The sequence below is a fragment of the Bos indicus genome, chromosome 13 (assembly GCF_029378745.1).
Source record: "Bos indicus isolate NIAB-ARS_2022 breed Sahiwal x Tharparkar chromosome 13, NIAB-ARS_B.indTharparkar_mat_pri_1.0, whole genome shotgun sequence".
Lineage (NCBI taxonomy): Eukaryota > Metazoa > Chordata > Mammalia > Artiodactyla > Bovidae > Bos > Bos indicus.
In genome coordinates this window covers 18919240-18932758 of record NC_091772.1, presented here as the reverse complement: position 1 = coordinate 18932758, position 13519 = coordinate 18919240, and the positions used below count along the sequence as shown (strand labels likewise).

The following is a 13519-nucleotide window of genomic DNA, read 5'->3' as shown; positions in this document are numbered from 1 at the left end:
AAAACAACTGTCAGGAAACAGCCAGAGACTGCATTTAATGAAATCTTTACTGACTGAAGCAATAAGTATTAAATTAATCAACACAGCTTAATTGAAGCTCTATTTGTAACATTTTTTTAGACTTGTTATTAATGAGCCTTTATGCACTACCACTAACTTGAGCTCCATGTTCAGTGTCAACAATGAACCATTGTTCACACACACAAAAGAATAAACAGGGGCTGTGAGGGCCCTTTGTCTCTGTCCCTCCTTCCTCTCAACAGTTATTTACATGGTTGGCAAGATAGCATCTTTCAGGCACTTTAAAAGGGTCTGAAATAGCTCCAGTGAAATCCTTAAGAAAGTAAAAACACGGCAATGAAACCTGGGAGTTAGAGAGGAGTCTCAGCTGACCTCAAAGTCCTCACATCTGGCGCTGGCCTGGCACTCACAGTGGGGACGGGCCAGCCCCGCCCGGTAGCACCTACCTGAACATGTCTCCCAAGCCCCTCAGCTTCCCCTTCTTGGCTTTCATCTTCTCCTTCTCCTTGTCTCTGTCTTTCTTCTTTTCTTTGCCTATTTTCTCTTTCCTCCGATCGGGCTTCTCGCCTCTGTCTTGGTTTCCATTCATCTGTCTCTCCAGAGAGTGGGAAGGCTGGTCGCTGGCTGTGGATACAGATTCCCTTCCTGATCTCGAACTTTCTTCCGTGTCTTCTTCCACTTAAAAGGAAACAAACACACAAAAAAGATAAGGAACATGGGGAACCAAAGGAATAAAAATAAGGAGGTTGAAGTAGTGTGAGGGTTTCTTTCCCATATTTCCAATGAGGCTTGCAAACACTGTTTATCCTGCGTAGAATTAGAATGGAACACGTGATGTAGATGACCACCATGCATGTGTGTACTCCTGCATGAAGATGACGGGCCAACGGTAAGAGAGTAATAGTCACAGTAACAGTAATAGCAATGGTAACAGTATAGCATTAGTAATAGCAACAATGTATTATTAGTAATGGTATAGTATTAGTATAGTGATAGTAATCTGAGTCCCAGACCAGATGGATTCCCTCATGTTGATACGGAGCCTGTACTGCTGTGGGGATAAGCAAGCCCTCATCACACAGCTGACCCCAAAGATCCTCAGTATCACATTTGCAAAATGAAAACAAGCAGCCTCTCACCAACAGTTTCCTTTCCTCCTGTGTAAGGGGGATGAAGCTCCACCCCAGTCCCTCATGGATTTGTTCAGTTGCACCCCTCACTAGTAAGCACACCAATGTCAACACAGGACTTCTTTCCTCAGCCTCCCAAATATGCCCGTTTGTGATTTCTGCATAGAGAAGAGTGGATGTTCACAGCCTCTCTAACTTTTTCCTTATATAGTACTACATTGTTATTGTGAGGCCAGCATTACAAGCCAATGTTACTATATGTTCTAATCTGAAATAATGTTGCGTTTTGGTTGACACAATGATAGGTGAACAGAGAGGTGGATGGAGCCATGAAGGCATAAATCCACAGCCTCACAGTCCTTTGAACTTTGCAGATAAAAGCTATACTTTAGTGATAACAATATTCCATCCTTTGAAGCAACACTTAGTCAGCACATGGTCCAATGGTACCCCCAAAACCTTTTGCATTTGAAAGAATGACAAGTCTCCACCTCCAAAAGAGCTTCAGGAATTTCTATTTTAGGACGCAATAGATGTACACACGCACAGCCATCCTCATAAATCCTTTTCCAGATTAGTTGCCTAAGGTTTTTCCAAATATAGTAAGAATTATTGGGGCTCCAGGGTACCGCTTGAAATCTGAGGTCATTTCCACCCCCCTGCATCAACAAAAAAAGTAGGAATCACTGTTTTTGAGCTTCTTTTAACACAGAACCATATAAGACAGAAATCTTTCACAAAGAACCAACCTCTAGATCAAGTTAATATACCTTCAAGTGAAATTCAGTCTTGCCTCTCCACCAGAACTTGAGTTAGCAATACACAAAATTACGAGTATAAGAAGACCAGTCTCAGTATCATCTTATTTACAAGACAGAAACACTCACAGCCTTGGAAAACAACCTTAGGATTACAAAAGGGGAAGAGTGGGGGGAGGGATAAATTAGAAGTTTGTAAAATATACATGCTATTATACATAAAATATATAACCAACAAGGACCCACTATATAGCAAAGGGAACTCTGTCCAATATTCTTTAATAACCTATATGGGAAAAACATCTGAAAAAGTATGGATATATGTATATATATCACTGAATCACTTTGCTGTACACTGGAAACTAACACAACATCGCAAATAAACTATGTTCTATTGTGAAATAAAAATCAAATTAAAAAAAACAACATCTTAGTATCTTAGTGTCCTATTAAACTCTCACAGATCTTAGATGATACTAACAAATGATGTACACAGATCTTAGAAGATACTAACAAATGATGTAAACTTGGTTAAGGTACAACCTTAACCAAGTTTAAAAAAATTTTAATGCTAATTATTTAGCTAATAACCAAAGAAAGTGTAGAATTCTTTTGTTTTCACATTTGATTAAAAATATGAGGCAACCTATTTTCCATACCATCCCAGTCTACAGCCAAAGAGTAAAAATACCACTGTGTCTAAATCCAAAAGGTACTTTGGAAGTCACTTAGACCAACATCTTCCATTTCTTGCTAAGGAAACAGAAGTTTGGGGCCAGCACACCGCCAGTGTGGGGCTCTCTGTACTATATTCTGGCACAGTTGTACCTCAGCCAGACCTTCACATGTTTCTTTGATCAACTCTGTTTGTGATTGCTCAATCCCATGCTTCATTCAGCATGGATGCAGGTCATCTATCATCCAGTCACTCCACTCTCTGCCCAGAAGATCATTCCAGCAGCCAGCACCGTGTCTCAAGAAACCCACTGCCAGTCTCATGTGGTCGTCCAGCCCTGTGACTAGTAGCTGCTACTGAGGAAATCACTCCCGTGGTTAGAACCAGTGTGCACAGGGACTCAAGGACAGGCTTCCAACCAAAGCAAGGCTGGCTTCCCTCTGCACTGGGGTAACTAACTGGGAGCCACCCTCCTCCTCCAAGGGACAAGCACGCATTTTCAAAAGCTGATCATTTTAGTCTCTGTCAGTTCATATGGAAATAGGAATTGAGAGGGTTTGTTAGAAAAAGCCAGTTCCAACTTTCAGATGGACATTGCTAGAGAAAATCCATAGCCTTACAAATAACTGCTGAGTTAAGGCTGTGATTGTTGTGTTGTACACACAGAGCAGGGAAAGAATAATGGTCCTGGCCCAGGGAGGTCTCACTGTATAGCCTTTTCCAGTGGGTGCTCCCCAAGAGAATGTAAAATATAGCTTAAGCAGGGTTGCAGCCTCTTGTCTGAAAACATCCTTGAACTTCACTGTGCTCTATCTGGTTACAAACTACTGCTTCCACATTTTGTGGGAAATGAGTGTGGCCTCGACTTGGAGGCAATGGACCAAATCATGAAAAGACAGTTCTCAAAAGTTCTCAGGAGCTACAAAACCTATATATATATACTCAAGTTAGATACAGGTAAGTAAGTCAGGTCGCTCAGTCGTGCCCGACTCTTTGTGACCCCATGGACTGTAGCTCACCAGGCTCCTCTGTTCATGGGATTCTCCAGGCAAGAATTCTGGAGTGGGTTGCCATTTCCTTCTCCAGGGGAACTTCCCAACCCAGGGATCGAACCCAGGTCTCCCACATTGCAGGCAGATGGTTTAACCTCTTAGCCACCAGGGAAGACCCAGATAAAGGGATGCTAGTCAATATTCTACAAGTCCTGCAGGCAAAACTCATTTTACCTACCTGTCCAAAGCGCTTTGTACAAATTTTATGATTGTACTTCTCATATGATACAATCACAGGTCTGTTTCCCACTCTCTAAGCTTCTAAAATGAGGACCACTGGCCAGACAGAAGCTGCCTATGAATGACTGTTTCACAGAAAGATTAGTGGTAAACTTGACTCATGACTTTACCCCAACCAGACAAACTTTTACCCACATATCAAACTTTTATCTCCACATATCACTATCCTCTGACTTCAGAATAATGCCTATGTTCCTCTCATTAAGCCTGACAACACCAGCCACACCCCAGTGACAGTAGCCACAGGGAGGTCGTTGCTCTTGGTTATCTCATCAGTTTCTGGTAGGGTTTTAACTATTATTGTTAATGCTGTACATATTGTCTAATGGATTGTATGACCCTCTACAATGTCTGAAACTATAAACAAAAAAACGAGCTCAATAAACATAAATGACTTTGTCTTCCACAGCGACCATTATCATAAATCATGAATGGAAGATCAGAAGCGATTCTGCTAGTTTTCTGCCTAATAGTTTTGGCAGAAGCACACGGGGCATATGTCTGCTCTTGGCTCTGACACAGAAAAAAGGCAGCGCCTTCATAACTAACTATATGCTGAAGGCACATTTGGTGCCAATTCCTTTCATATTCCCAATAATTTCCTGGTGTATGTAATACGACTTATCTTCAAAAGTGGGTGAAGCAGAGAAAATTAGTATTAAATCATTTACTAACTCCAGGTTTTGTAACCTCATTTTGTAAAATCAAAACTCCTAGCTCAGTTTCCTGCTCAAAGCAAGTGGACTGTTTTACAATAATACTTGTACATTTGAGAATTCTTTATGCTTGTTCTGAACATTCTGATTTAGATAATACACTATCACAGAAACTCTTCTGGGGGTGTATGGGTGTAACTAATCCTTTCAAATGCCAACTAATTAAAAATATTTAGCAATATGTGGCTTCCTATGTATAAACATAAGATGTTCTTTTAGAGTATTACATTATATATGCTTCAAACACTAAAATTATTTGATAGAGAAAAATAAGAATCTCACTTTACCCCATTTCTAGGCAGAATTACTTTGGTTTTTAAAAGCTTATGTAAATTGGTTACACATGCTTAATTTTTTAAAAAAATGTATATATTCAAGGTCATTGATAGACTACTCAAATTATTTTCAGTTTTAAAACCAATCTTTGTATAATTCATATCAGCTTTATAATAAGGTAAATAAAATACTTTATTCCCTTAAAAAACACAAAAGATATTCAGATAAACAATTTTCAAGGAAGAAAAGCACTGGTGATATATAATGCACAAATGACTTGATCTATTGTGTTCATACAGTAAATTACAATGAAAGAATGAATCATAAACCTACATTTAGGTAATTTACTATTTTAAATGCTATATAAATTTACATTTTTTTTCTCTTTATTGTTTCCTTTCTTTTTGCAGATAGTCTGCCCAAAGAAAGATGATTACCTCCTTCCAAACAAATGGAAATTTCTATTTTTGACGAACATTTCTGCCTGTTTCAACCTGCTCTATGCACTACACTATCAATTGCTTTCCCATGTGATTATCTGTAAAGACAGATATTCTGAAGTTTCTCTTTTTAAAGAAGGTATAACATGAAGCTGCTTATTTCTCTTCCAGGCAGCACATTCTGCAATTAAGACATACCTAATTACCATATTTTCAACAGATGCAAATACAGCGCAATTAAAATTCTATTCCATGTGACAAATTCAGCTACTCAGTTCTGCAAGTTATCCTATTAGCACTGGGTCAAGAAGTTTGGAAAAGATTAAGCCCTTAGATAGTAACAGTCATTGGGAAAATGACCTTAGGTGTGCACCGAATCTCAAAGTTCTGTAACTTCTGCCACAAATAAACACTTCATTCAATCTGGTCATCACACACAATTCACTGTCAAGAGTTGACTCTAAGCCACATGGTAGTTCACCATTTTTTTCCATTGAGAAGCAATACAGTTTGGGGGACTGTAATGATCTCTGTTGCCTGCTCATCCCAAATCTATTTCTCCCTTCCTCCTTTCTAATGGAACTCTGATTGTGTTCAGGAATGCGGTCCAGCTTTGAGGGATGAATCCATTACTAGATTTACCCTGGCCTATGGGTCCCTGCCCCTGTCCACTCTTATTAGCATAGGAACGGCCCCGACACCCTGAAAGGACATACTCTATGCTTGGGGAGATGACTCACTCCCTTCACTTGGATGGGATCAAGAAAGTACTAGGATTTTGAGCACTGCAGTTACCTTCTGGATAAGCTGACTTGTGGATGGTGTGGCAGAAGGATCAGAAAGATAGCAGTGCTTTGATAACACCATTACGCTGTGTAATCAGTAATCCCCGAAGCTGCCCAACTATAGAACCAGGTAGGACAGTGTATTCCCTCAAGGTTTGAACTGGTCTAAACTGATTTTTCTACTAAATGCAGCTGAAAGCATCTTAATAGGTACATTACATAAATCAAACTTCAGAGCAGCTGTGGAATATCCACTGTACTATTTATCACAAGTGTAAGATTTAGCAGTTAATATCACTCTAGGCAGCTTTGACAATTTTACTAAAATTAAGTGATTTGCTCAGACTTGTTACTAGTGTGAAATGAGTTGGTACAAACATTTAGAGAAATAAAAAACAGAGAAATACAAAGTTAAAATGGTAACATTACTTCTTATTCATCAGTGAACAAGTACTCTCCTTTGAGGGCATAGCTCAAAAGAGTGTTATTAAATATTTGTTGAATAGATTGAACAAATAGCCCATTATATGAAAAACATCCTTTATTGCTCCCTGTTTAGAAAGAGCTACTCTAGTAATAGCAATATCGAATAAAGAAACACATACTCTTGAGTAATTTACAATTTACTTTGCAAGACAAAGGATTAAAGGTAGTAATTAGACACAAGAGCATGCAGTCTTCAGAATCTACCTGCTTAAAATTTTAAATGAATGAGTTAAAATGTGGCATTAATAACTGGAAAATTTCACTAGATTTAGCAAATCCACTGACCACTACCAATTTCTACTGACTAATGTTAGTTAAAATACAGTGTAATAAAAATAAATGAGGACTGAACTCCCAGGTACTGCAAAGTCCAGTATAGTATTTAAGAAATTTTTATTATTAATAAATATATGTTATCTTTGTTTCTTATTTTAGTGGAATATTGACTTTGGAAAAGGAATAAAAGATGTAGGAAATGAACAGCTAGTGACACAGATGGTGTCGAATAATAGGATCTGCTTTTCTGGACCCTGACTTTTAACATTAGAATGATGAGCTCTTGGCAATGGAAAAACTTAGCTTTTTCAGAACATTTGAAAAACACACACACACACACAAAGCTGGCAAGACACACGAAGAATTAAACAGCTTTTACACTAAAATGTGGGGTGAGAATAATAACTGATATTATGAAGAACAGAGAGTATGACTGAAAGGAGAAAAAGGCACGAAGGAAGTGGTTGACATTTATCAGCGGTCTTAGAGAAGGGGTTTCTGTAACTGGAGGAATGTTCAAATAGTTGATTCCTAAAACCCAGTGTTCTAAAATTAGATTATTTCACTAAAAAAAAAAAAAAAACCACTTAGTTTACATAGGGGTAAGGAGTAGAGAGAACAAAAACAATAAAATCACACTTCTGGAGATTAAGACTTATTACCAAAAACAATTCTTCATTTCTACTTTATGTTCTAAAGTTTCCTTTAATGCCTCCCTTCAAACAAACAGGCAGAATGTTGCTGAAGATCTTGGTAGAATGTCACTTCCTCTATCTCTCCCTGTCCAAGAGAATGTAGCAGAACAAATACAAGGGCGGTCGGACCCTCCAGTTTCTGAACCTTTGTAAATTTGCTTTCAGTGTATAATTAAATTTCACATTCAAATAATGATCTATAATGGGTACTGTTTCCTGTCCACAGAGAACAACGTATAAAGAAGCTGAAGGCTTTCCTTTCAACAGACCCAATGGACCGACTACATAATGAAAACAGTAGCACTTATAACTCCACTGTTGGAATTGCCACTAAGAATTTTATTTTTATCATGGATTCAACTGGTGTCAAATGTATATTTTAACATATACAAAAAATTTATGGTGTCAAGGAAAGGGAGTCCAGGTCACTGCTCTGACTCTCTTAAGTGGGAAAACAAGAGCAAAAATAAAGAACAACATAAGAATGTGCAAATGTGATGGAACAGTGAAAGGTGAGCTTTGCTATTTAATGAGAAGTCAAAATGACTGTCCCCTAAAAGTCAGTGTTCTTCTCTCCCATGCCATGCAACCCTTATTGAGAGATCCATAAAAATTCCTCGATGTTATAAAAATACTAAGAAGGCTCATACACATCTGTATACAGATTTCTCTTAACTTCTAGTGGGGTTATGGCACGATAAACTTCAGCATCAATGGAAAATACCGAAGTCAAAAATGTACAGAATATACCTAACCTACCAAACATCACAGCTTAGGCTCATCTACCTTAAAAGTGCTCCGAACACTGACATTAGCCCACAATTGGGCTCAGTCATCTAACACAGGGCCTAAGTTATAACAAAGTGTCAAATGTCTCATGTAATTTAGCGACTACAGTACTGAAAGTGAAAACCAGAATGGTTTGGGGCTGTTTCCTTTATGATCACATGGCTGGCTGGGAGCTGCTGTTTCCTTTGTGATCACATGGTTGACTGGGAGCTGAAGCTGCTGCCACTGCCCATCATCTCCAGAGAAAATCTGCATTATCACCAGCCAGGAAAAGACCCAAGTTGAAAGTTAGATGTACAATTTCTACTAAAACCACGTCACTTTCAAACCACTGTAAAGTCAAAAAATCCTAAGTTGAACCACTGTTAAGTCAGGGAACGCCCATACTCAGAGCTCTAGAAAGTCAAGAGGAAACTAGCTAGGTTGGGGGAAAGTGTCTTGAAGAAGGAAGACAACAGTCATATACAGGAGAGGGTAGGGGACAGTCAGGGCAGGGAGAAGACAAACCTCAGGGACGACACGTGGTCTGGATGAGAACGCATGCGGGAGCTTGAAGGACCGTGAGGACAGTGTGACTCCAGAGCTTACTCAGCAAATAGAGAGACAGTCAGACCAGTTATGAGATCCTAATAGTAACTTCAGATATTAAATAATGAGAATTGGGGCTGGATTGGGTAGAAGGAGTGAAATTATGAGATTTCATGCAGAAGAATTAAGAAAATTTGGTAATGGAGGGATTATGCAGTGAGATGATAATTCTAAGTTTCTGTGCCTGGAGGTACTAGTGAGAAAAACCTCATCACTATCATCCATCTATATGTGTGGGATGCTAAGCATGTAAATGCAGTTTCTTCCTTTCTTCTGGCTTTGCCAAGCATCATTACTGACCTGGATTACTGCATTACTGTCCTAGAACCAATCTTGCCACCAACACTGCTATTTACCAGCCCACCCCCAATAACCCACCCTCGATTCTACAGCCCCAACACTCATATTCTTTCACTTGAAATTCTTCAAATGCTCTTTAAGGTCCTTAGTATGAACAAAAATTATTTAAACAAGGCTGTCTGCAAGCTGTTCTCTGCACATGTCTTACATCTCACTCCTCACCACGCTCTCATCTGCACACATCAACCTCAATAGGATAATGGTGGTCCAGAGATGGTCCCCCTCCCTAAGCTCCCGACAAACCCCAATGAAGACCACTCAAGCAGGATTACTCATCTCAACTCATACCTCTTGTGAGAAGCTTCCCCTCCCTCCCCTCTTCCACACGGGCTGAGTGGGTGCCCCACGCTTTGGTGCCATGGCAACCTGTGCATTACAACGGCCCTTAACCATTAACCATACTGCTTCCCAAGAGTTGGTTTGCCCAGTGGGTTGAAGCACCCTTGGCCTCTCTGAAACTTACAGCCTAAATATCAGATTTTAGGTCCCATGACTCATTAATACTTTATTGCAGTTTTAATGTAACGGATTTTCCCATTAGGAAGTTTGTTTAATATTGTAGAAAACTCGCAGGACTGCAAATCACAAGGCACGCATTCTGATTTAATTCCTAAGTACTATCTTAGTCAAATATTTACATACTTTTTCTTATCAGAAAATGCTTCAAATGAGGAATCTATAATTCAGACGCTTCAGATGTGACTTTTCGTCATACTTTTAGCCTAACTTACTTTTCACCTAAAAAAAGAAATATAAGGAATTGACAGCTTTGGCTTTGTCACATGGTTATACTTCTATTGCATTCAGAAATGTCCTAAAATTATCCAAAGCTCCTTTTCTTAAACTGCAAGTGATACTTAAGTATACAAATTGTCATAAGAGGATTAGACAGGTTATCCTTATTCCCAGCACTTCAGAATAAATATTTTTAATAGATCAACATCCAATTATCCAAAAAGATAGATTAACCAAATGGTAAATCCTTTATAAAGTACTTCTGAAAACCATACACTGAATTCTTCCACTATAGATTTATGGTAATCTGCTGGAGATTCTTAAGATAACTACCTAATTTACATAATTTTGGCTCAAATAAGTAGTGACAAAAGATGGCTAGAAATGTAGAGCATGCTAAGAGTCGAAAAATCTGAGATACTCGTGTAATCTACTATTTTGAAGCTAACAAAATAAATGAAAATTAATCTTGAAGCTCTCAGATTAGCTAACTTCCTAACATAAATTCAGTTTCTTCAAATCTCATACTGCTAACCTAAGTTATGCATACTTTAGAGCAATGCTTTTTTTTTTCCCCTTAGCTCCTGTTAAGAGTACTATAAGAAAGCAGGCAAGCTCCTTAAATGCAATCTGTCTCTGTGTTTTCAAGGAATACCGTTCTCACATTTAAAATTGTAAACTGGATAGATCTTAAAATCAAGAGTACAATGAATAGGACAGTCTTTGGTTTTGCTGTGTATCACCTCCTCGACCTCGACAGAAAGCTGTTCCTGAAATGATAGCAAGGCTGACGACTTTTAATAGAGGGTAAAAAGGGGGTGGGGGTTGTACTCTATATTTTCAAAAGTAAAACAAGTCAATTTTATGTAGCATCCATGTTCTTGGTTTCAACAGAAGCTGATTTATGACGGGGGCTGTAGGAGCCTCTTGCTGAGAGCCAGGCGGGAAGTATGATTTGCATAGAAGAGGGAGCAGATTGTAGATGCCCTGACCTGTCAAACACAGGTAGGGCCTCAGAGATAATGGGTCCCAGAATACAAAGCTCCATCTTGATCCAGACAGACACAGACAACGTGGAGAGGCCAGATGGATTAAATGAGAGACAAAAACGCCGACTTCTGCCATCTCCACAGGAAGCACATAAGTGTTACAGAAGATGACAGATACCAGATACCACATGGATCCCGCCCGGGTCTCCTGGCCCCCACTGTTGTGCGCATGCCACGACTGCAGCACTGCTGAGAGGAGGCAAGCCTGCTCCAAGCCTGAAAGAGCGTCACCGGGGAGGAGCTTGACCCAGCTGACAAGAACAATCAAGTTCGCCCTCCACGTGTGTGACTTCCGCCTGTAAAGAGGGAAAGGACTGCATGGGACAGACACAGGCTGGGCGGGACAGGTTATGCCCGCCCCCACCCCTCCACCCATGCTTCCAGGGTGTACAGACGGCATCCTCACAGGATGGCCGTCTAACAGAGACCGTCAGCTCGGACAGGGTCCTCTCTCAGAGCACTGCACAACAGTGACGTGGCGGCCATAACTGGCCCCTGAGGCCCACCTCTGTACAAGAAGGGACCTCAGCCACAGGGTCCCACAAAGCACGAAGCCATCGGAGCTCAGACATGCGGCCAGTGACAGCGTCCACATAGTAAGGATGCAGGGTAGGGCTGCACAGTGAGGGCATGAGCATAGACACGAATGCAGACAGAGAAAGAGCGTGTGCAGAACGCGCCTCCAGAATCTGCTCTGCAAAGGGTGGGGTTTAGGCAACTAGAAGAGGGAGCCAGACTCCTTTCTCACACCTGTACCTAGCCATAAGGAGAGTCGACAGTCTCATAACCACCAGCAGTAACACCAGCCTTGACAGATCTTTTCTTAGAGAAGACCAAAGAGTTTGCTGAGGCGCGGAGGTCTCGGACGCCCAGGTCCAGAGTGGGACACAAGCGGGAGGAGTCAAACGTCAGTGCCACCCCACGCGCTGCTGCCGTCGCACGCTGCATCTGGGTGTGTGTCTCTCACGCACGCAGTGGTGCTAGTCAAGCAGGAGCCCATTCACTGATGTGACAGTCACTGACTCCGACACCTGGCCGAGCTCTGAGCCTGGTCACGCAGGAATAAATCATGGTAGCATCTTTCCTTGTGGATTTTACAGATGGTGAGCGAAGCAGGAATGCAGGACTGAGGTCGGTGGGTAAGTGAAGGAGGACAGAGTCGTGGGAAGTTAAAACTGGAAAGCAACTCAGAAACGGAAGCAGAGCTTTTCCAACTTTCTCTGGCAAACTGTGGACTTCCCTTTTTTAAACTTACAATTGACAAAGAATCATAAAGTATGAAGAGTGATTTAAAAACCCCACAACAAGGAGTTCCCTGGTGGTCCAGTGATTAGGACTTTGTGTTTTTACTGCCAAGGGCCCGGGTTCAATCCTTGCTGGGGAACTAAGATCCCATAAGCCTCATGGGAATAAATAAATCTCCAAGACTGTTGCAGTGACAGTGGGTGCGGGGGGATCCGGTGGCCTTGATAGAGACCACCCGCTCAGCCTCCCACGAATGTCCCAACTCCCGCAAACCACCGAGCCGAGCCTCCTCACTAGACACTGAGACAATCTGAGCATTAATGGCCTCGGCATCCAAAGCTTTGGTTTCACAACTGAAGGAATTAAAGAAGAATTTTAAGCAACTTGACCCAAATTCCAAATGGGTGAGAAGAATGTGGAGGGACTCCAGGCCAGTGCTCAGATCACTTTAGTCGTATAGTTGTGACAACCCGCACTGCAGACATTTGAAATACACAACAGTGGCCTCTCTCTGGCCATACCAAGTTCACCAGACTGTTCTGGGAGAAAATATCGTCAAGTCAGGACTCTGTGGAAAGCCAGCACTTTGTGGTTGCAGGTGCACGAGTCAGGGTGTGTCTCCCAGTTCTTATCTAGAACTTCCCCTCCGGTTCACACATTGTAGTTCATCTACTCACTTGGTTTTGTCTTGATGATAGTTGAGTACAAAAGTTTTAATATGAAATACTTAAATTGGTTATTTCCAGTTAAAACCGGAAGCTAAGTTTATGTCAGAGACAAATTTAGACATTCACACGGTGGGAAGCTCTAGAGGCTACAGAATTAAGAACATGCCTGGTACTGATCGCTATTCCATCCCCTGCTGCATTTGAAATACGTGGTGTATGTGAGAAAATTGCATTCTATGAAGGAATTTAAATAACATGTGAACTAGGACAGGAAAAAAAGCTCAGGAGCCAAAACTGTATTTGTTAAAAAAAAAAAAAACAAATACTGAGGTGCCAGAGCACTGGCTCTCTTATTAAATGTGCACCCAGGACAGAGGCAAGATCTCTAAGTGATAGAGGGTCCCCACCCTAGAAAGGCAACGCAAGTAACACTGGGTGAGACTGGCAAGGAGCCCCTGAGACGCCAGGAAAAACCCGAGAGGGTTGGAAGCTCATATGACTCAGGAGCCTGGAGACCAGGCTTGGCAGCAAAAA

The 13519-nt window shown here is 41.0% G+C and overlaps 1 protein-coding gene across 17 annotated transcripts in view; it reads right to left on the bottom strand.

The window, feature by feature from the left end:
• PARD3 (par-3 family cell polarity regulator) overlaps positions 1-13519 on the bottom strand; it is a 577827-nt gene that overhangs the window by 180752 nt on the left and 383556 nt on the right. For all 17 annotated transcript variants that reach the window (XM_070802040.1, XM_070802041.1, XM_070802035.1 and 14 more), the window contains one exon: positions 468-699. In XM_070802040.1, coding sequence (XP_070658141.1) covers positions 468-699 — 232 coding nt within the window. The remainder of the gene's footprint in view (positions 1-467; positions 700-13519) is intronic.